This window comes from Seriola aureovittata, chromosome 1 (assembly GCF_021018895.1).
Source record: "Seriola aureovittata isolate HTS-2021-v1 ecotype China chromosome 1, ASM2101889v1, whole genome shotgun sequence".
NCBI lineage: Eukaryota > Metazoa > Chordata > Actinopteri > Carangiformes > Carangidae > Seriola > Seriola aureovittata.
Window position 1 is genome coordinate 31,115,701 of NC_079364.1, and position 24,681 is coordinate 31,140,381.

The 24,681-nt window shown below is 40.9% G+C and overlaps 1 protein-coding gene and 1 gene segment (V, D, J or C); one reads left to right on the forward strand and one right to left on the reverse strand.

Moving 5' to 3' along the window:
• Positions 1-1,331: 1,331 nt before the first annotated feature.
• LOC130171161 (Ig kappa chain V region 3381-like) lies at positions 1,332-2,558 on the reverse strand. The segment is given in 2 exon segments: positions 1,332-2,206; positions 2,314-2,558. Coding segments are annotated over 2 exon segments (423 nt in total).
• A 14,316-nt stretch (positions 2,559-16,874) lies between these two features.
• On the forward strand, positions 16,875-23,010 carry selenos (selenoprotein S). Its single transcript, XM_056380859.1, has 6 exons — positions 16,875-17,128; positions 17,819-17,950; positions 19,839-19,945; positions 20,039-20,128; positions 21,184-21,256; positions 21,995-23,010. Exons 1-6 carry the CDS (start codon positions 17,032-17,034, stop codon positions 22,072-22,074), a joined length of 579 nt encoding a protein of 192 aa, XP_056236834.1. The 5' UTR covers positions 16,875-17,031; the 3' UTR covers positions 22,075-23,010.
• Positions 23,011-24,681: the final 1,671 nt, after the last annotated feature.

The window sequence follows — 24,681 nt, forward strand, 5'->3', positions numbered from 1 at the left end:
GCAGCTGAGGGTTTTTGTACGATGTTGTATCACTGTGTGAACGGGAGGGCTTCACTCTGCTGACAGTAATAAACTCCTGCATGTTCAGTCTGATTTCTACCGACGCTCAGAGTGAAGTCAGTCCCATGAGATAGACTGCCACTAAAACAATCTGGAACTCCAGAGTAACGGGTTGTATCAGAATAGATCAGGAGTTTAGGAGCTTCTCTGGGTTTCTGAAGGTACCATTGGAGATCGCTACCAACTTATGAACTGGTTTTACATCTGATAGAGACAATCTGACTTGGAACAACAGACTGAAATCCAGGAGACTGAGTCAGGATGATTTCTCCTGATGAAACTGGAAGACATGAAAAAGAGGAGAAGGGTTATTGAGACAAATCCAACTTGGAGGAAGATGATCAACATCCAAACAGAAGAGGATCATTTCTTTAACATGGAAAATAGATGAAAGAAGGTCAGTGCTGCTTGTTCCAGTGTTTCTCCATCATAGCAGAACATCATTGTGGTGAACCTGGTTGCATCCTGAAGCAAAGTTTTCACAAGAGAGTCGCACCCTGAACGAGGAGCCCCAGGGTGGCCCCAGCAGTAGAGTCAGAGACATCATCATTGTGCTGCCGGTGTGTCAATAGCTCTGAAAGGCCTGGACAGCCACTGATCAACACTGGACTCTTAACAGCTGGGAGCAGAGAGGCAGGACACATATGCAAACACACAGAGTCAGTGAACTGTAGCTGTCCTCTGTCAAGGGTATTGCGAGGTAAGTTGGACCCAAATGCAGCCAACACATGGGAGACGGTGCAGGCAGGTTTATTTAACCAAAATCAGACATGAACAGACGTGAACAAGCCCTGAACTAAAAAGACGAACCGACACAGACAAAGGGGAGCACAAATACTATATAGACACAGGAGGCAAGGTGATTGCACACAGGTGAAACATATCAGGGCGGGGCAGACAATCAATACACAGAAACAAGACCACGACAAGAAGCAAGAACACTGAGACACTAGGAACCAAATTACAAAATAAAACAGGAAGTGCGAAAAGTCCAAAATAAAACTAACAAAAAGTGTCTGCCGTGGCAAACCATGACATCCTCTACATATCATGATGTTTCCCCTCAGTACTGAGAGCTTCATCACACATATATTTATTCATATTAAGGATATTGAACAGTCAGGTAGTAAATTGATCCACTGACTTCTGAAAAGACGGATTCTGTCTTTTCAGTTTGGTAACATGCTCATTTCTTTGGTTGATAATATCAATCTGAAAGTTTGACATGTTTGTAATTTGGAGGTTTGAACAAGTAAAGCAGTGATGTGTCATGAAAGGATACTGAGGCAATAAGCAACAGACTACTGTGGAAGAGTTTGTACTGTGGTTGTTCTTTGTTGTTGAACTGCGTATCACAGAAAATGTATTATTGGATAATGTTGTTGGTAAATATCTGGTTGTAAGTTATGTGTGCAGTGAGAATCAAATTAGTACGAGTCCTTGGTTTATCATTTATTCTTTGCTTCATCGTTTATTCACTGTGTTATATACTGTGTTTGTAACTGCTCTGTGTCTGTGTGTTTGATTGGGATTCATGGAGCTGGAGGAGGTGAAGACATCATGTTAAAAGAAAGTCCATGAATTCTGTGTTAAAGCTCCTTCCCCTGGAAACTGTCATGTGAACCATGCTCATCCAGATATGTTAGTGAGTGTGCAGTTCATGATCAGGTCATGGTTTCTGTGTGTGTGTGTGTGTGTGTGTGTGTGTGTGTGTCCTCAGTGAACTGTATCAGTCTCTGCAGTAGCTTCCAGCTGCAGCAGTCAGTTCAGTTTCTGTTCAGTCTGACCGAGGGAGGTTTTTGTACGACGCTTTATCACTGTGTGAACAGATACTGACTGTTGATATAGTGTTCACTCTGACAGTAGTAAACTGCTGCATCTTCAGTCTGGACTCCACTGATGGTCAGAGTGAAGTCAGACTTTGATCCACTGCCTGTAAAACGACCTGGAATCCCTGATACTCGAGTGGTAGCAAAGTAAATCATCAGTTTAGGTTTTTCTCCATCTCTCTGTTGGTACCAGGCTAAAAGGTGTTGGTTATTCCAAAAATTAACTTGTGGATTGATCCTACATGTGATGGTGACAGAGGCTCCCAGAGCAGAGCTCACTGCTCCAGACTGAGTCACTGTGACCTGTCCTCTGGACTCTGAGGAGACAGAGACAGAAACATAAAGCAGCATCAAGGTTTTGTCGGCTTCATTTCAGAGGGACGGATGTTGATAGAGGAGAGGAGTTGGATTCTCTGGACTTTACCTGTGAAGCAGCAGCAGAGGAGAGTCCAGATGAGGACGGAGATCAAAGTCATGTTTTTGATGAGGAGGATTTCTGTGTCTTCTGTTGTCATGAAGGACAGCTGTCAGTCATCCAGTCTTCAACTCTCAGGACTATAAACTCTCCCAGAGCACTGGAGCATGGTGCTGCTGATGCAAAGTGGCTCTCTATGGAAATGCTCTGACTCACTCCAACAGGGACTTGTTATTTGTCACTGATGCTATATTGCATTATGTGAAGAGAAAAAATGCAAAAGTTAATGGTGTAAGATTGAAAAAGTTCAGCTTTTAAATGGTGCAGAATTAAACACACTATTTCTTTTAAATGAAAATGAGATCAGTCCATTGTGAATAGAGTAGAACCAACACTAGGCTGCGATGACAGGTGTGAGTAATGCAGTTTAACATTAAGCAACAGTCACCAGACAATCCGCTTTAGTTCATGATTCTGGGCCAAAAGAAGGAAAATAATGTTATTGTAATATTTTATAGTTCCTCACCTGCAGATAAATTCATTTTGTGGTCATGGCTTCAGCCTTAAATAAAGAAACACACTTTCTCTCTACCTCCCCACATGACATGCAGTCCCAGTGCCCTGGTGATTTCATGGAAAATGGGAACAGAGGAGAAATAAAACATCAATGTTTAACAAAATTATCTTCTAATTTTTAGAGATACAATTATTGATACTTCTAATTGTTAACTAGGCATTTTAATAGAATTAATCGTATGAAGTACATAAATGTGTGGGGGCACTGTGGCATGAGTTCTGAATGAATTCTTCTTTCTTTTACATGTTCTTCACAGGAAAAAGTGCCAGGGCCATGAGGTTTCAGGTTGAAAAAAGTATGCTTGGATCATTTGCCTATTACTAAAATGTTGAAACATGTCAATTTCACCCAAACACCACTTAAGGGTTCAGATAGGAGGGAGAAGGTGGAAATTCTACTTTAGCTTGTGGCCTGATTAATAGCATATAGAAGCAAATATGAGGATGCTGACTTGCACAATATGACATCATCAGCATACAGGCTGATTTTATGAAGAGATTAAATAAATTATGACTGAGATGCTGATGGATTTTCTAAAGGACGGAAGCAGGGTTTCAATGAAAGTGTTTAAAGTAGTGTAAACACAAACTATACATGTCTATTTAACATTCATACAGATTTTTGAAACAATATCAAATTGTTTCTTTGGTTGACTTGTCTTTGTAAGCTATTTATGACTATGTATGTGTGTGTGCGTTTCCTCAATGAACTGTATCAGTCTCTGCAGTAGCTTCCAGCTGCAGCAGTCAGTTCATTTTCTGATCAGTCTGACTGAGGGAGGTTTTTGTATGATTCTTTTCCACTGTGTGAACACTTCCATAGTCAACCAGTGTTCACTCTGACAGTAGTAAACTGCTGCATCTTCAGCCTGGACTCCACTGATGGTCAGAGTGAAGTCAGACTTTGATCCACTGCCTGTAAAACGACCTGGAATCCCTGATACTCAAGTGGTAGCAGCGTAATTAACCCTTGTGTGATGTTCATATTTTTGTTACTCAGCCAGTGTTGGCGGGTCTGGTGGACCCGCTGCATTTGTTGGGGTTTAATTCAACACAATCAAACAATTTTCTATTAAAATACTTAACAGATGTTTACTTCATCTCAATTACAAGCAATATACAGTAAACAGCATTTACTTTTATGGTTAATATTTGCCCTTTACCTTTCTTAGATCACACTTACAAATTAAAGTGCTACTCGATTTTGTTTGTTTTTTAATAAAATGTAATAAAAAAAGAAAATCAATAACAATCAAGATATGATTGGAAAAAATTCAACAAATTTACAAATGAAGCAAGGTTTTTTGTAACTATTGATTTTCATTTATTTGAACACCATTTGAAATTTAACCTCCTAGGACCTGGCGTCCACATATGTGGACCTCACATTTTGGGTTCTCTAGACCACAATACTAACTTTTTCTCAACAAAGGCCTGGTGACCACATATGAGGATATTATACTGCCACTCAGTAATCGAAATTTAAAACTAATGTCCTCATATGTGGACATCATTTTTCTCAGGTCCCAATCAGCCTATATAGCAAAGTATAGAGCTCGGGTCTTAGGAGGTTAACAAATTCAGGTCAGTTTACACAACACAAGCTGAACACATATAGTAACCATGTCAGTTTATACAACACATCAGCCCCATTGAACACATTGCCTTTTCATACCAGCCTATACAACACACGAGGGTCCATCAGGTTTCCCTGTGTAGACTTGTAAGTTCCAAGCATATGAGGAAGTGGCATCACAGGCAGCCCAGATCTTTATACCATATTTTGCAGGTGTAGATGGTATATACTGCCTAAAGGGGCAGTGGCCCCTAAATGGCATCTTTGTTTTGGAGCTAGCTGATGCTCAATCTCATACGCTTCTTCTAAGTCACTGTCAGACTCTGAATTTTCAGTAATGTGATCCTCACATTCTGAAACCTCTTCCTCCAGGCCTACATCATCATCAAAAGCTTCACTCTCTTCAAAAACCAATTGCAAGGCCCTCTGAACAGAGAATCTTTTGGCCATCTTGATCAGTTGTGATAAGGAACCACACTGGCAAAGCTATATTTATAGTGTCCCGCCCCCAATTTGCAGCTGGGATAGACTATGAGAAAATAAAGATTGGTTCCCGCAATACAGAGGGTAAGATGTACGGGAATGTGAGAGCAGACAGGTGTTGGTACTTGAATTTTGCAACAATGTTGCAACCTTGTGTGGGAATGGCAGTGGCAGAAACACAAAACTCACATTCACACACTCTCACTCACTCACACACACACACACACACACACCACACACACACACACACACACACACACACACACACACACACACAGACACACACACACTAACAGCTGGCCCAGACTGGTGGAGGACAGAGTGAAGGTACAACAATTTCCATACTTTTATTAGCCCCGGGTCCAGTGGACCCGAACATCTTGTATGTAATAGAAATGTGTAGGGGGGGTGTACAATGTGTGGTCATTGAAAATGTGTTCTGATAAATATTCTTCACAGAAAATGAGGCCAATGAGTCTGGGTTTGAAAAAATACTTAATCATATAATTTTTCTTTTGATAAAAAATGAAAACGGGTCCCACAGACCCGAACACCACACAAGGGTTAAGCAGTTTATGTTTTTCCCCATCTTTCTATTGGTACCAGGCTAAAAGGTGTTGGTTTTTCCAAAAATGAACTTGTGGATTGGTCCTACATGTGATGGTGACAGACGCTCCCAGAGCAGAGGTCACTGCTCCAGACTGAGTCACTGTGACCTTTTTTCGAACCAGGCTACGTTTTGAACCGGGCTACGTTATTCCCTCACATACTACACTGTGGAAAACCATCACACAGCAGTATGATGAACTGCGAGCGCGATTAGCATCTGATATCAAAGATCAGAGTGTTTCACTCACCACGGACCTATGGACTTCTCCCACCATGGAGCCATATATCACCGTGACAGCGCATTATCTGACTGCAGCCTGGGAGATGAAGGCAAAAGTCCTCCGCACCTGCGTGATGCCAGAGAGCTATACCGCTGTCAACATCGCCCAAAGACTGACTGACACAATCAGAGAGTGGGGCCTGATGGTGTTCTGTGTTATACATGATAATGCCAACAGCATGAACCTGGCGATGACTTTGTGTGAAAATTTCATCCACGACCTTGGCTGCACTGGACATACATTACAGTTGGCGATAAAGGCGGGGCTGGATTTACCTGATGTCGCGAAAGCCATTGATGTGGCGAGGCGAGTGGTAAGTCATTCCTGCCACTCGGCAGTGACAACCTGTGCGCTGAAGAAGCGGCAGGCCCAGCTCAATGTCAAAGAGAACAGACTCCAGACCGACTGTCCCACGTGTTGGAATTCAACTTTTACAATGCTGGAGCGACTAAACGAGCAGCGCATCCCTGTCCAAGCCGTACTCGAAGACGAGACTGTCATCAAACCCACCGCCAGAATGCGAGCTGATCCAGCAGCTACTGTCTGTGCTGAGGCCTCTGGCAAAGGCAACTACAATCGTGTGGAGAAATGCACGTCGGGCTCTCATTTATTTACCCTGTTATCCTCAACCTGGTAGATGGGGTGCTGAGAGTTGAAGAGTCCGATGTACTGGCGACTCGTAACTTTAAGAATGCAGTGCGGAAACAGCTGACAACCAGGTTTAAGTTGGACACTGAGGACGACTTGGCAGGGTCGGTTCCTATTATGGCCTGAATACTGGACCCCAGGTTTAAAGACCTCCATTTCCTCCCGGAGAACACCAGAGCGGAGGTTAAAAGCCACCTGATTCATCTACTGCGAGATGGAGAAGCAGACCAGCCTACAGCTACAGGTAAATTAGTTATAGAGGATGAGAGGATTTTAATAACTGTGTGACTGTGTAACCGCGTGTCTGTTATGTATGTGTTTTTGTATTGAAGATGCATGCCCTGCAAACTCAAAATTTTGAGATCTAAACTTTTGTTGATCGACATTCTGAATGTTTATTTGCTCCGCAGCTTCACACGATGACGCCGCAGACAACGTGGAAAACAACAATGGAGAGGAGATCGGGAAGAAAAAAACACGACTTGAGAGTGATTATGAGGAACTGTTTGGGCCTCACTATGCCAGTAAAAAAGTAAAGAGTGCCAACACCTGCCCAGAGGAGGTACAAGAATATCTCCAGATGAGCCGCATCCCCACCATTAGCAATCCTCTGGAGTGGTGGGCGCGCAATGAGAAGCAGTTCCCCCCTCTGGCCAAGCTGGCCAGAAGCCATTTGGCTATCCCTGCTACCAGTACGCCAAGTGAGCGGGTTTTCTCCCTTGCCGGGAACACGATTACCCGACAGCGATCAAGTTTACACCCAGCTCACGTGGATGCCCTACCCTAATCTTTCTGAACGCGAACCAGGAGCGCAGGACGAGGATAATAAATGAGGAGGACTTTGGCGAGAGCGAGTAGCCTTGGCCGATTTTTGCTTTACTTTGTCATCTGTACACACAGTGGACTTACGTTTATCACCATGCACTTTAGTTATGGCGTTTCATTATGGTGAGTAGATTTTGCATTTCTGTTTTTTTCTTTACACTGTCCATGATGGTGATTTGTTATTTTCTAAGTTATTAAACTCATTATAAGAGAGACAGAGATGTTACAGGGTGGCCGCGGGGTTGTAAAAAGTAGTGAAAGGTAGTAAATTAAATTAAGCCAAATTAAGGCCAGTAAAAAGTAGTAAAAAGTAGTAAACGTCATCTGAGCCTCCGTCCAACTGGACCTATGCGTTTTTCACTTTCGTGAATTTATTTCTATGTTGCGAGTAGGACCTGAGTGATAGGAATATTATCAATGGAATGATGTACGTGCATTGGTCACGTGCACGTACACGTTGAATCTGGGTACCTGGCTGGCTCACAGCCAAAACATCTGTGCGAGTTCCTTAGTTTACCGCAGACATGGGCAAATGAAAGTTTTCTGACCTCTGGATGGAGGAATCACTGTTTAAAGACTGGCTTCAGCCAGTAGTTGGCAACAACCGAGAGACTTACTGCAACATCTGTAAGAAGACTATACATATTACGTGGATGGGGGTGAAGGCGGTTAAATCGCACATGGAGTCGACTAGCCACCAAGCAAGGATGCGGGGTTGTAACTACCGTGTAGCTACCGCTGTCACTATTTTGCACCGGCACTAGTGCTAGCAGTGCTACATCGGCTACTACGGCTACATCTACGCCCTCGTCCTCAACCTCCACTGCTCTCTCAACCTCCCCTGCTCCTGGGCAATCCACTGCAGATAATCCTACAGCCAGGATACAGACGTTCTGCACTACCACCGCTACTCTGCATGCCGAGGTACTGTGGTGTTTGGATTTAGCAGTAAAACACCACTCGTTTAGGTCGAATGATGGCATAGGAGAGCTGTTTAGCAAGATGTTCTCGGACTCCCAAATCGCCAAATCGTTCGCTTTGGCCAAGGACAAGACCGGCTATATCATCAAATTTGGCATCGCCCCCTATTTCAAGAAGCAACTGGTTGAAGCTATTAACCATGCTGGACCGTACGTCCTCATGTTTGACGAGAGCCTTAACGAATCTTCAAAGAAAAAGCAAATGGACATACACATTCGTTTTTTGGAGGATGGTTGTGTATTGTCTCGGTATTTTGGCTCACAATTCCTGGGACATGGACGAGCTAACGACCTGTTGCAGCACATCAAAGTAAGTTTATTTTCCTATACGTATTGGTTACATAGGGGATTTTTGGTACTATGGTATTAACTGTAACCCACAGGTTTTCCATAGTCTTTGCATACATATGATTATTATTTCCATAGTCTTTGCATTGATAACCTCTTTTTAAAACCCAATTGAAAATGAATGGAAAATGAGTGAGTGTTGCATGACCATTCCAAAATATGCTTAATAAAAATGAATGCAAACTGTTAAATTTCTGTAACATAATACTGGAAAAATGTATATAATTAAAACGTGTTAAGGCCTAAAGCCTGTTATGCTTAATCTGAAGGTTGAGCATGGCTCCCATAAAGCCAAACCTATATTATACTGTATGGATTTCGTTTATAGTGAGCCACATTTGGAGAACCAATAATCTAACTTTGGCAAAGCAGTTCTGACCATAGGAACCTGACTCATGTTTTACTTTAGGATAATAATGTGTCATTTGAAGCATATACAATATTACTGTATGTCTTTGTATTGAATGTGGTTTACTTAAGCAATACATGTTATTTAAACAAACTTTCTTCTGTGTGATAATTCACAGGAATGTGTTGCACAACTCAACACGAGGCAGCTTCTCTCAGTAGGAATGGATGGCCCCAATGTCAACTTCAAACTCCTGGATCTCCTTCAGAAGGAGCATGCTGAGCTGCATGGAGGTGCTCAAGTCCTGATGGTTGGGAGCTGTGGACTTCACACTCTCCACAATGCCATGAAGGCAGGCTTTACAGCCTATCAAATTGACAAACTCCTGCGCGCGCTCCATTTCCTCTTCCACAACGTTCCTGCACGGAGAGAGGACTACACCAACATCACAGAGTCGTCCCGCTTTCCCCCCTCTTTCTGCAGCCACAGATGGGTAGAAAATATGCCAGTTGCAGAGAGAGTCCTGGAATTTTGGCCCATGGTTCAGAAGTATGTCAAAGATGCTGAGGATAAGAAGGTCCAAAAACCGAACACAGCCTCTTATGACGCCATCCTGTCAGCACAAGGGGATCCACTCTTAATCCCAAAGCTTCAATTCTTCCTTGCCATTGCGAGAAGTTTTAACCCCTTTCTTCAGAGATACCAAACAGACGAGCCAGTGTTGCCTTTTTTGGCTAAAGATTTGACTGAGCTTTTGTTGGTAAGTATCACTGTAAAGATTTTGATTAATTCACTTGAATGTAAACGTATTAATTGATGGAATGGCTTGGTAACTATCTGTCTGTTGTCATCATCAGAGTTTACTGCGGCGGTTCATAAAAAGGGAGATCCTACAGGACCAAACCCCCCTGCAGCTGATCAAGTTGGACGTTTCTGAGGAGAAGAATTGGGTCTCCCTTAAAAGGGTGGACATAGGCTTGGGGGCTGAATCTGACATCAAGGTAATTTTACTGTTTATTTGTTTTGTGAGGTGAATTTGTGAATGTTGATGCCTGCACAAACCAATTAGCAAATACAATTTGTTCAGTATCATCATTAATATTATGCAGACATTTCCTTCCATTGACATGAATGTTCCTTAATGTTCCTCAATAGGCACTCCTAGGCAAACCAGGAAGCAAGATAGGGGAACTCTCTGTTCTCAGCCTGAGAAAAGAGTGTTTGCAATGTCTTATTAGGATGATAAAGAAACTGCAGGAAAAGTCTGAAATTCCCCATTGTAAGGCAGATTACCTGCCTGGATCACACAAGGATGGTCAAAGATCCAGATTGGTGCATCCAGCAGATGAAGGCAATAGTTCAGACTTTCATCCAGGGACAGCAGCTGACAGTTGGCATTGCAGCTGGTAAGGAAATATTGTATAGGGACAGTAGAAGTGGATAGGTTATTGAAATTCTTATAGGTCTTGTGCTAGGAATTTCATTTGTGGTTTTCTGCCTTTTTACTCTCAGAAGTGTGAAAGTATCAATGATCAATTTGTAATTTAGACAAGACCTCCATGCCCCCAGGTTGAGAGCCACTGCTTAAAAGGAGAACTCCGTCTGTTTTTAAAGCATAGCCCTGTTGATCGAGGGTACCGAGTGCTGTCAGTAGGAAAAATAACGAGACAATTTGGCACAATATTGACAGAGTATCAAAACAGCAGCTAAAGCAAACCTATGGGGGCATGCTTCCTTAAAGGGGACATATTATGCAAAATGCACTTTTCCATGGTTTTCTATCAGTAGTATGTGTCCCTGGCATGTCTACGAACCCCCCAAACATAAGAAAAGTCCATCCTCTCCGTCTTTCGCTTCCTCCACCTTTCGGGAAATGTGTGCTCAGACAGGCGAATTGGAGATTTTCCCTTGATGTCGTCAAGAAGGGCGATGCCACCTCCCCCCGGGTGGGTGACACTCCCTGAGCTAGGTGTGTGTTCCGCCCACTGAGTCCGTGTTGCAGACCCTATCTTTACTTCCCTCGCGAACACTAGCTTTCGGTAGAACAATGTCGAAGGTATGAGCGAAACACAGTAGTTGCTTTGTTGTTGGCTGCACAAACCAACACAGAAGTCTTTTTTTAATCCCTACGCCCGAGGATCTGAAGACCCAGTGGATTAATTTTATTTTTGATGGAAATGTAACCGCTCCAACTCCGAAAGTGTTGTACGTGTGTGCTAACCATTTCACCTCGGACTGCTTTCTCAACGAGGGCCAGGACAATGCAGGATTTGCTACAAGTCTCAAGATAAAGCTTGGATCAGTACCGACTGTCCGTGACCCAACTTTGAACTTGGGAGCTGTAAGTTTTACCATTTTATGTTGCTTTACTGTATGTTCACGAGAGCCTGTTGTGTGTGTTGTTAGCATGGCAGCTAATGTGGCTAACGTTTTGCCTCGTCGACGCGTAGCCGGGTATAGCTGGGTACAGATTGTATGCAATTCTTCTGCTTGGTATCGCCGTGTGACATTGATTAGAGCCACCATGCTAAATGTTTTATACTTTATCCGTCTGTAAAGTCAAGCCAGTAAAATTCGGACTAAAAATAGGCTCTGTAGTGATTAGCATAGGTGTCCGGGCTTGTTTATTAGTGCTGTGAAAGTTATTATTGAGAGTCATGCCTTATGATGGCCGTTTTGGGGATATGTCCAAGGGGATAGTCTATAATACACATTTTTTGCATTTTGCACATATAGTGAGCTATTTGCAGTATTTCCAAGCTATTGACAACCCAGTTTACACATAATTGAGTGCATTTGTTGTTATCATTTTTGCACTGCTTGCAGCTGTTGCCATAACTACACATTTGAGGAGATGTTGGTGTAACCTCTGTTTCCTCTGTTCAGGCCAGCACATCAAGTGCATCTATACAGCTCTATACAGCTCTATAGTTTGTGCGTATTTTTAAGTGTTTTATAATTTTCATATATTTTGGTCAGTTAACAGTTTTGTCACCTCCATTCAACCCCTGAGCTTTTAAACTGATTGTTATATATTTGTTTGAGTGACAGAAATCTGCTGAATCTTTGTTGGATTTTCAGGAGCAGAAATATAAAGTCAGATATCATCAGCATAAAGACATATCCAGTAACTCTGCACTCACTCTGCACCTCTCTCTCTCTCTCTGTCACTTTTTAATTTGGCTATTGTAACCCAATGATAATAAAGGGTTAAAATATTGATAATGTAATAATATTATGTTATATTGTGTTTTATTCTGTTATCTCAGTTGAATAAATAGAGAGATGATCAGCAACTCAGAAATCATAGTTGGTTAAGTCCCGCCTCTGGTTGCACATGACAGGTGGATCACAAAGTATCTGCATGATCAAGGTTGTGGGAGAGACAGAGATGAGATGTGCTCGTGTAATCTTTTCTTTTTCTTGAACCTGTTATTTAGGCTACATGTTATGAATTATCACCTGCAAGTTCATTTCACTAAAGATTTCAAATTCCAACTTACTTTGTGCTTCATCAATGGTTATTTTACTCTATATTTCTGAGCTCCTTACGAACCTAGTAGTGGTGTAATTATCAGGAGTGGGTTACACTGTCATATATTTCAATAGTGCTGTTTTCTTCTAGTGATGCTGACATGTACGATAGTTCATGACAGGAAAGAAACTTTGATCACATGAGATTCTTTTCAGTGTGGTTTATTATTAAAGTGGTACATGTCTGCTGTCTCGCTGCTGACGTCTTAACAGCTGATCCATGGAACCCACAGTGACTCAGGTCGTTTCTGGATCAGGTCACAGGGACATTGTCATTGCTTAGTGATGATCTGACAAAAACATGACGAGAAAAATGTATTTATTCAGACTCTCAGTTCAAGCGGATAGAGTCTCAGGGTAGCAGTCACATCCTAAACCCTGGTGGGAGCTGAAGGTATGGAAGGTCATATGAAAATACTTTTTAACACCAAGTAGCTCTGTGTGTGATGTCCTTCACATGTGACCTCCAACCTTCTCTTTACTGATGTTATGAAGTATCAACATTTTTACATGAGTACAGCAGTTTTCCACTCACTGTCACATCTTGTGGCAGACTTGTGACTAAGGGTGACTGAGCATTACTATTAGAGCCCCAGCATTCTGGAACTCTCTCCCGACTCTAATTAGACACCGCAACTCTTCAATGTCCTTTAAATCTGTTTCAAAACGCATTTCTTTGTCTTTGTCTTTGGTAATGTCTGATTCATGTTTCATTTATATTGTCATCAGATCTTTTTGCATAATGTTGATGTGAGATGTTTTTATTATGCTGTACTACACTTTTTATTATGTTCACTTTGGATTTTTCTTCTTTCTAGTTTTACTTTTCTTGTAAAACATTTTGTAACTTTGTTAAGAAAAAGAAAAGTTATTATGTTATTATCATTATTTTCTTGGTGAAATGTGTCTCAGTTCTTTTTATAAACTGCTCTCAAAGTGAGATCTGATCACAAATGATCACTCAAGTCACGTAGAGTCACATTTTAAAGCCACGTGTGAACTGACCACTTGTGATCGGATCACTGAAGACACATGTTGATGGCAGGCCTGAACAGGTCTGATCTGTATTAACTTGAACAAAAGTCTGGTATGTGTGTGTGTGTGTGTGTGTGTGTGCGTGCGTGCGTGTGTGCGTGCGTGCGTGCATGCGTGCGTGCATGCGTGCGCACGTGTGTGTGTGTCCTCAGTGAACTGTATCAGTCTCTGCAGTAGCTTCCAGCTGCAGCAGTCAGTTCAGTTTCCCTTTTCAGTCTGTTTGAGGGAGGTTTTTGTACGACGCCTTTTCACTGTGTGAACAGATACTGACTGTTGATATTGTGTCGGCCATTACAGTAGTAAACTGCTGCATCTTCAGCCTGGACTCCACTGATGGTCAAGGTGAAGTCAGTATTTCTTCCACTGCCTGTAAAACGAGCTGGAATCCCTGATGCTCTGTGATTTGACCCGTAAATCATCAGTTTAATAGGGTGCCCCTGCTTTTGTTGGTACCATTCCACAGAGTCAGAATTAATAACATTCTGACTGGTCCTACATGTGATGGTGACGGAGTCTCCCAGAGCAGAGCTCACTGCTCCAGACTGAGTCACTGTGACCTGTCCTCTGGACTCTGAGGAGACAGAGACAGAAACATAAAGCAGCATCATGGTTTTGTCGGCTTCATTTCAGAGGGACAGATGTTGATAGAGGAGAGGAGTTGGATTCTCTGGACTTTACCTGTGAAGCAGCAGCAGAGGAGAGTCCAGATGAGGACAGAGATCATAGTCATGTTTTTGATGATGAGGATTTCTGTGTCTTCTGTTGTCATGAAGGACAGCTGTCAGTCATCCAGTCTTCAACTCTCAGGACTATAAACTCTCCCAGAGCACTGGAGCATGGTGCTGCTGATGCAAAGTGGCTCTCTATGGAAATGCTCTGACTCACTCCAACAGGGACCTGGATCACTGTCATGATGCTGATTATCAATGATTATCAGTTTATCAAACTGATCAGGATGTGGAAACACTTATTTTTATTTTTTTTGTTTTATATCTCTGAACAAATTTTATGCAGAATGTCTTTTCCAGTACTTGAATGTTTTGCAATAAAAAAAACTATTTAGATCAAAATCAATAAATATGGAATAATGACAAATTTTAAATTAGTGAACTGTGTGACCCAAAATTACAAACAGACAAATTTTGGTAGGTTAATTTGTTTCATTGTCTCTTTACAGTGACATGTTTATGTTCGACTTAATGACTTTGTATCACTGTGGGGGACGTTTGGTGGAGGAACCAGACTGGATGTGGGCAGTATTTTTCTACAGAAATATAAAAAAAAATATTAATGTAATGTAATGTTTTAAATTTAATTCCTAAATGTTTACAGCAGATAAAATGATCTTTTTTCATTTCTGACACTTTTAGTATTTATGTTTTTATTTCTCCTCCTTCATCATGGAGGTGAACTCAGAGCAGCTTTACTAAACGTTTCTTTACACATTCCTGTCATGCTGAAATTTAATTGTAGAAAAGATCAAATTTCAGTTCTATTTTACTTGCGTTATATATTGTTTCCTATGTGGTTTTCATCATTTACAAAGTTTTTTAAACAATGACTGAATTCCACATTTGATGGTTGTGTGATTATTTTATGTTTTTGTTTGTGTTTCCTCTGAAAATTAAAGTTACGTAAATGTTTTTCCAGGAAACTTTATGTTAGTTGGAAAATCATCTTCTTGTATCTCCAGTGTGTGTTGATATGTTTCAGGTCAAACTGTATGATGATTGTCTCTGTGCTGATGTGCATGAGAGGCTTCTTAAAGGGAAGTGAAACAATGTGTGAGTGAATGACTGGTGGAGCAGAAAAACCATCTGACAGAAACTGCTTAAAGGAGAAAATCCCCTCTCACACACTAAAGGTGTCCAGGTGTCTGCTGTTTGATTGACAGCTGTCTGGTCCCTGTCCTCTGCACACTGGATTGTTCATGCAGTGTTAAGACATAATGAACACGTCTTTTCTTGAAGGAAATCTGTGATTAGAATCTGTCTGCATTTTGATCTGTTCTATGATCACCCACATAATCCACATCGGGTCATTTTTAATGGTCAGAGCTGTATCATCTCTGCTGGTGTAAACAGAGGAGGGGGCTGTGCATTAGCAGTGACAGTAAAAGCTGTAATCTCTGTGCTCATTTCTAGGAAATGCACAGACTCGTCCTCGTACTTTGTTCCTTTTACAGATGCCCTGGAAGGTTTCAATGAATGTGTGACATGGATTCAGTATTCAAACGTCTTTCAGTTCAGGCAGGAATGTTTGTTTACTCTGAAGCTACAATAGGCTGCCCAGGGCAAAAACGAGCTGCTGTTCTAACTCTAACAATGTGCACAGTTTTTCTATGCTGGAATATTACCTTAGCCCATGTTTACTCTCTGGTGATTAACACACATTCATTTTGTATTGTGCAAAATAACCAAGGTCTTAAAACACAGCCCCTATCAGATTAGCTGGAGCTGTGTTTAAATGTGGCATATTCCCAATCAAACTTTCAGTTAAATAAGCAAAAACCAGTTGACACACAATAAACTTTTGGGGACCTGGAGTCCAGGGCCCCTGGAGGCAATTTCCCTCTTAACTGATCACTAACTGGTGGTCAGCAGAAAGCATAGTTGAGAGATGTAAAATCAAACAGTGCACCCATGTGGCAGAAAACAACACAACACAAGCACGGGGATAAATTATGCACTCCACTGATTTAAAAAATGATAACAGTGGAACAGTGTCACCTGTGTAAAAATAACCCTGTGGTATGGCGTTTGTAACAAGTTAGACAGCAAAAAGGTATGGTTCATAGGAGTTTCATAAAAAAGAATAAATCTGTAAAAGCATAAGAAAATATAAAGAGGATTAAATAAAGGAATAAATAAGTAAATTAAAAAATGTTGAAATATAAGGAGAAATATAAGAACAAAAACAATGTTTTCCCCTATTGCTTTTACTATTCTTTGAAGCTGTCCATTGATTCTATTATTGATTAATTGATTATTATTATATTAATTGAATCAACTATATTGCATTTTATTGTATTATATGAAAATCAAACAAGGACTTTATTAGTTTGTGACACATTTAACAATTAATGTATTTTAATATTCTTGAAATTACTTTGACAATATGTTTTTGTTCGTGCCAATAAAGCTATTTGAAATGAAATTGAAAATATCTGATTGAGTTGATTATGGAGTAATATGACATGAGAAGAAACGGTGACATATATGTATTTTTTCCTCCGCACAATCTCCTAATCTGCCTCCAGTCCAGTCCGTGGCGGTAACGCACCTATAAACTGGTTTGCTGACCGCCAACAAACACCACAGAAGAAGAGGGCGAACCACAGGACTAACCAACACGTCATTCATGCTGCTCTGCGTACAGCTCTATCAAAGATGGCTGATATAGGAAGTAGTCGCCAACACGACAACTAACCTCAGAGACGATAACGTTTGTTATTCAGCACGGGAGCGTTTATATCTGTGTGAGATGGAGGATGTGGAGATCACAGATGTCGATGAAGGCCGCCCTCAAGTGGAGAAACCGCCCCTCAAGAACCAGGACCTAGGTTCCCTCAGCCTGTTTGGTAAGTTGACGTGATAACATGACCACCGTGTTTACTGTTTACTGGATCGACTTAACTTCTGATTTCACCAGCCAACAGTGCCGACTTAGTATCATTATGAAAAACACCAGTTGCTAGCTAGCTAGTTGATTTGCCAGCCTGATATAGCATGACTCCAGTGTAATTTCTCTGTAGCTACGGCAGCTAGATGATGTCAAGACATGACAAATTAAACTGAAATATAATGTCTAACTTTTAGTAACGCGTGTTTCTACCTAAATCATTTATCTTACCATCAGTTCACCACACTGAATTTTTTTTTGTTTTTTGAAAAGATGTATACCTGTACATGTATTCATTACTGTGAGAAACATGGTTACAATCTGAATAAAACCAACAATGTCATCCTTTGCTTTATACCATCATTTTGAATCTAGCTTATACAGTCTCTCAAGCTAGCTATCTGATAAATATCATCATCATTTTCTGTAGATAATATTATGTAAACTTATGAAATTAATGAATGAAGATCTATTATTATCATCTAATTTTCTATTATTTTAGTTGATAGTCTCCTGTCATTCCTGTTCCTTTTTATAAATGTGATCTGGGTTATTAACCTCTGAATACTTAATCTATTTATATATTTTCATATGTAAGAAGTTGTTTTACAACAAGAAACATCACATGTTTTCTCCTGCCCCTTCACAGTGGGAGACCTTCTCTCCCAGTATGGCTGGCACCTGTTGGTTGTGACTGTGCTGGTCTACGTGCTCATCCAGTACCTGAGCAAGAGGAGATCCAGCCAGAGCCGCCCCACTTCACCCCCACAAACACAGCAAGGTCAGCACCAGCATTTACCTATACCTGATACAGAGTTACCAAGACAACGGTCAGATCAGTAAAAACTAATCGAATGGAGTGAAAGAGAATTTCATAGTAAAGAGGTGCATTCTAAGCACAATGTGGGACTGAACAATCTTTCTGGGAAATGATGTGTAAAAGTTGTTGTGGCTTCGCCATTAAAGGATAGTTTGGGTTTTTTTTTCAGGTCTATGTTAATACAATAATAGTGAATATTACATATGCATGATGACAGAGTTATTGGTGGCTGTAATGATTGTTCCTGTTCATACTGTCTGTCGAGAGATTCCTTTGGAACACGACTCAGTCTTCACTCTCTGCAAAGATGCATTATAAAGTTTATCTGAAGCTGATGTGAGACTTCGAATCACCTCCTCGAATTCACCCTCTCCCTTCTGTTAGAGCCACTCTGATGCCTGTGGCACCAGCTGTTTTGAGAAGTCAGAAGTTGCACCTGTAAACTTCATTTGACAAGTTGCACCACTGCAACAACTGTAGAGACACATGTTTAACAGTTGATTTTAAAGATGAACTTGTTATCAAGTGAAGTGAAATCTGAACTGATTCATGTATGTTTGAAAGGTTTTGGTGTGTGTTTCAAATATTTACCATGTGAGGGTTTACACAGTGAACATGTTACTGAACAAATCCAAAAGTTACATGGTTCAATAGGGAACACATGGGTCCATTTCTGATTTTGCTGGTAGGAGTTTAAACCGGTTTGAGTTTGTGTTCCATCTGAATTGCACATTAAAAAGTAGGTTACATCAGCATCCTGTGCTGATGGCAACCGTAACTCCAACTAGTATTGGATTAGTAATATGCAATGTGACAACATGATTAACATGAGATTTCAGTATGTTCTCATTATGCTCCACACAGGAACATCTGCTGAGTCAAGTGTGACACCTAGTGGTAAACGTTGGTACAGTGGTCCAATCCAATGTTAAGTTTAATATCAAACCGGTTTGAAAGTTTTTACATCAGCTCAACCCTATTGTTAACCTCTATTGGTCACAGAGGTTAACTCGTTAACATGTTTGATGCTGAAATTAATCTTCAGAAAGTATTCAGATTGCACACCTGGATTCGGGTCATATCCCATTCTTCCTGGCAGATCCTCTCAAGGTCTCTTGTATCGGATGGGAAGTGTGTGTGAACTGCCGTTTTCAGGTCTCTCCACAGATGTTCTATGGGTTTTAAGTCTTGGCTCAAAGACAGTCGGAGACTTGGTCCTGAAGCTAATCCTGAGTTGTCTTGGCTTCATGTCTTCAGGTCATTGTCGTGCTGAAAGGTGGATTCATGCCCCAGTCTCATTCAGGTTTTCTTCAAGGACCTCTCTGTACTTGGCTGCATTCATATTTCCCCCAGTTCTGACTAGTGTCTCAGTCTCTGCTGCTGAGAAACCCCCTACAGCATGATGTTGCTACCTGGTGATGGTGATGAGCAGTGCCTGGTGTTCATCAGACCTGGTGTTTGGAGTTCAGTTCTCATCAAACCAGAGAATCTTTTTCCTCATGCTCAGAGTACTTTAAATGCTTTTATATGCATTTTACTCAAAGTTGCTTCAGACTGGTCACTCTGTTATAAAGGCCTGATTGATGGAGAGCTGCAGAGATGGTTGCCTTCCAGAAGGTTCCTCCATCTCACCCCCAACTGTCTTGTCTCTCTCTCACTGGTAACCTAACTAAAAAAAAGCTCAGATCACAGGAGTTTGGCATCTTTTCTTGATAAGTGTCTCAAGACTAATATCATTTATTAATCATCAAAAATGTTGATTAATTTTCTATCAGCTAAGAGTTTCTGCATTGTGATTCCTTGCTCATTAGTGAAGGCTAAATGTAATGATTTTTATTTTTTTGTGAAGATGCTGCGTTAGTAGCGAGAAGACAAGAGGCCATGGAAGCAGCTCGGAGAAAGATGCAAGCAGAGCTGGATGCCAAAGCAGCCGTCTTCAGAGAGAAACAGAAACAGGTGCAGAAATGAAACAGAGGTTGTTGAAACAAATACAATGATCTACCCGTGATGTTAGACCTGAACTGACCGCGGGATTTATTTTCTTAACAGCAAGAAGAGGAGAAGAGGAGGCAGAAAATAGAGGTATGGGAGAGTATGCAACAGGGGAAGAGTTACAAAGGAACTGCAAAACTTTCTCAGGTGAGTTATTCTTCTATAACTTTGTCTTTTAGATTTAATGAAATAATATTGAACAGAATTAATTTGATTAATTTCAGATCATTCTCTCAAAGTTCATCATCCACACAAAAGACCAAAATTAAATTCCCTCTCCTTCAAGTGGTGGACAACAGAACTGTGCATCATTACAGGGGTGTAATGACACAGTCAGCCCACATTTCAGTTTGATAGACACCACTGTTCAATACATTCATAATACTTTTAACAAATGATTGACTGAAAATAAATGAATGTCATTGAAACTTCCTTATTGACTAGCCTAGCCTCGAGCTACATAACAGAAACGTTAACCTCATACGAGCAACTTAGAGCCTCGTGTATGGCCTCTCTGGCAGTTCCAAAGCTGAGGCTTGAATTTAAAGGTGACTGTGCTTTTGCCATCAGGGCCGCTTGTCTTTTGAATGACATCGTGGAGGAGATGAGGCATAATCGGTGGTTTCTTCACTTCTTTAGACTTGCTTTTATTTGATGTCTTATCTTTATCGTCCTTTTATTGCTTTTATATGGCATCCACTCTCTCTAATTGTCCTTATTTATTTTGAAGTATATTGTCTGTCTTCCATCTTAAACTTTACCATAATTCTGTCCTGCTTTTGTTTGGCCTTACAGTCCAGCTTTCTGCTGTAATATTGCCTTCTGGCCCTCTTGCCTATTACTGCATTTCCTTTGATTGTCAAATAACTTTGTAAAATTTGTAAACTCTGTTTTTAAAGGTGCTATAAAAATAAAGTAAAAAAAAAAATTTTCAAGCTGATCTGTTGGCACAACAAAAGCCTTCAAATTTTGCCAGTTGAACGCTTTTAATGCCAACATCACTTTAGTGTGTTATTTTATAGTTGGTCACGCAACTGTTGTCACTGACATACTGTACATTTCTGTTTCTGCTAGAGAACTACTTGCATATATAATATTGATTGAACAAAGGAAATGAACAAATTGATTTTAACTAAGGCCAACCACACTCACATCAGTGTGGGTCCCTCACTGTTGTATCTGATGAATGTATATCACTGCAGACCACTGAAGAGGCCAGCTCATCAACAACAGTGATGAAACCAAAGACGGACAAGAAGTCACTTCGCAGTGCTGGTATGTACTTCACACACTGAGGCTTTAAATATTTAGCAGGGGAACAGCCAGTTAAGGCAGTAAATTGAGTGCTGTTCGTTCCCATGTATGGTTTTTCATTTAAAAAATATCTGACATAAGTGTAACTGTAACTGTAGCCAAATCATTGTGCATACAAACATTTAAACTAGAATCAGATGGAGGTGGACCAAGGTCCATTAGTAAAACTTCAGGCCCACTTGTACATAACTGACTGTGGAGATGAGTCGCCCTGTAAGACCAGACTGAACAGCAGTGTCTCTGGTTGGAAGTTTGTGTTTCCCCTCTGACCACAGCCAACATCACTGGTGGGTGTGGTCAGAAGTGTGCTCAGGTGAACTTGTAACCAAACCTACACTTCGACTTCACTGAAACAAGGTGAAAGTTAAACCACTAGACCTCAGAAAAAGCAAGATTTTATAGGGATTTTATAGGACCATACCAACAGTTTTGCATGTTTAAGTCAATAATTAGTATCTGCCCTGACCTACTGGTGGTTCATTTCCCCAAAGCATGCAGTGATCGTTTGGCTTCTGTAATATTTTGATAAATTGTTCTCAAAATAAAATGTTTAGGTGACACACCCACCTGAGTAAAGTTTTATCTTTGCACTAATTTCCACACAATGCTTCTCTTCCATGTTGGAGGGGTTAGCAGGCTTTAATGTGTGTGCGTGTCGTACACAGCAGTCTGCATCCTGTGCTTCTGTGTGTTTCTCAGACTACAATCCCCTGTCTGGAGAGGGAGGAGGTTCCTGCTCCTGGAGACCTGGCAGGAGGGGGCCGTCATCCGGTGGATGAGGTTAAAGAAGGTCAGAGACATCGGTCTGTATGACCTTTGACCTCTGACGTCCTGATGTGCACACTGACTGACTGAACCAAGCTGACAATGTCACCAAGTCCACACTTTAATATGATTTTTTTCTGTAACTGGCTCCTTATTTCTAATGGGAGTTGATGAGTTGTCATTATGAATAGCACTTACCTGCGCTCCTGTTTGATTTCCTGTTGTTTACTCTCTGATTTCTCTGTGCTGCTGCATCGTTAAGCATCAAACACAATATGATCATCTTGAATCAATTGTGGAATTGAAAGCTTGTAATGAAGCCGTTCCTGTAAATGGTTCTTCACCACCAGGTTTGGCTGATGAATTTCACAGTCAGTGTCTTTTCTCATATATTTTAATATGTTTACCTATGTGTACCGCCATAGCTTTAGAGCTTATATTACTACAGCAGCTGTAGCTGGTGGGCAATCGTTAAGTACAAGAAATATTACATTCTGATTATATAGTTACAAACATTTTGATCTGCAGATGGTGGCAAATTAAAAGACAAACCTGAAAACTGAGTGGAGGAACAGGACGACAGTGCCTCCATCCAATAAGGAACGAGAGGTCACAGAATGGTTTGATGGGTATGAAAATGATGTGAATCATATGCTGTGGCCTTCAGTCACCAGATCTCACTCCAGTTGAACTATGGTAGATTTTGGAGCGACATGTTAGACAGCACTCTCCACCACCACCATCATCAAAACACCAGATAAGGGAATATCTTCTGGATGAATGGTGTTCATCCTGCAGTAGAGACCTCACAAGGGCACTTTATGTTGATTTTTCCTATAATTCGTCACCCCTCTGTATCTAAATGTAAGGAAGGTATGTCTATAGATTTACTCTCATTTTTATGCAATAAAAACACGGTCACCAGGGGTGTGTCCTTCAGGTCTGACAAACATGTTGAATGAGTTTTCTTCCTCATAAAACATTTGAAAAGCTGATTTTTCTTTTAAGTTTGAAAGTGTCACAACCCGGCTCAAGGCTGGACAAAGGAGTGAAGATCACACACGAGTTATAACTAAAAAGTTTATTAAAGTTTATTTTACACAACTAAAAAGGAAATAAATCCAAAGACAAACAAAACACAATAAAAACAAACAGGGTGGAAGCTAAGAGAGAGAGAGAGAGAGAGAGAAAAAAAAAACTGGCAGACTGCCACCAGCTCCACCCATCAGGCTCCTGCAGGGAGAGGCCTGTTCAGAAAGGGTTGTCACAGAAACATTAATTTTTATACATTCATCTTGACAATCGAGCACTCTCCTTTTTCTTACTGCAAACACAAGGTCAGTAACACTTGTAATTCGTTAAGGATGTTGCTTTCACCCCTTGTAGTTGAGGCTGATAAGACCCAATCAGGGAGCGGCCGTGGGTGTCTATGTCATCGTTTCCAAAAGGTCTCCAATTTCACCCGTCCAGACTACAATGCAAACCCGGAGTTTTCAACCTAAAACGGGTCCAGCGGTGTTTCTGAAAGTCTGTTTTCGGTGCTCAAAAACGCTGGAGTAGTAAGAAATTGCTCCATAGATTTACTAGTGGTCAAATATTCCACAGGATAATTTGTTGCTGAACTTTCAACACTAAAGCACAATGTGGCCTGAAATGATTAAGTCAGGCCCGGCATTATTTCCTAATCTGGGCCCCTATCATGTAGAGAGAGTGGGGCCCAGGTTTTCCAGCACAGGGGTCCTGGTTGTTCTTTTAGTCTTTTAGACTCAGTACTAAACAAAGTAAAGATGTGTATTCTGCTGAGTGCACTATACTTGGTGTACAGAGTGGGAGGAACTGAGGTCAATACAACACCCTGGCAGATTGACACTGACAGACATACAGAGTAAAACCATTACAAATATTAATACTGACACTCCCTCAGTGTCTCTAACTTTATGTTACAGTTCATTCCAGTCTGTCAAAGTTCAGAGTTGGTATGAGGAACTTTCAAGCTGACACATCCTGTGATCTGATCATGGTTATTTAAAATCTCATCAACTTAGATGGCAAAATCTTATAAATGAAAACACAGATGTCAGTGATAACTTGTGATCTTTTTATATAACTCATTGTGCCTGGTGTTATGCAATGGGTTGGAAGACACAGTGGTAAATAATGTCAGGTGATTTAAGAGGAGTGAACATACAGGATATCTCCATAATCCAGTGAAGACAGAAAAGTAGATTGTGTTATGATTTCTCTCTTATTAAAAGAGAGATACGATCTGCCCTGGTTTCTCCTCTTCTGTTTCATCTGTCACTGTTCCAGTGACAGATGTAGTCTTACAGATGGCGTTTATTTACTATTTTTCTAGTTGACATCACTTAAAAAGTCCAACAACAACAATGTGTTAGTCCGTCTCTCAACACTTTCTCACTTCTCTACCCTCTCTGTGGCTCTAACCCTCAAAGCCTTTTGGTTCCTAATGAAGACATAAACCTCTAAAAACAGCTCACAAGTACATTTATTATTATTATTTCTAAGCTCAGTAATTTCCTAAAAATGTTGGACACTGTAGCCTTCAGCAGATTTTACTTTAACAGCAGGAAGTAGTGCATTCGTCAGGAACTATTTTCAGC

Excerpts from the sequence above, each read along its gene's own strand:
- selenos (XM_056380859.1), top strand. The coding sequence starts at position 17,032 with ATGGAGGATGTGGAGATCACAGATGTCGATGAAGGCCGCCCTCAAGTG. Across the intron at positions 17,951-19,838 it reads ACCCCCACAAACACAGCAAG|ATGCTGCGTTAGTAGCGAGA; the intron begins GTCAGCACCAGC and ends TTTTTTGTGAAG. Across the intron at positions 19,946-20,038 it reads TCAGAGAGAAACAGAAACAG|CAAGAAGAGGAGAAGAGGAG; the intron begins GTGCAGAAATGA and ends TTTTCTTAACAG.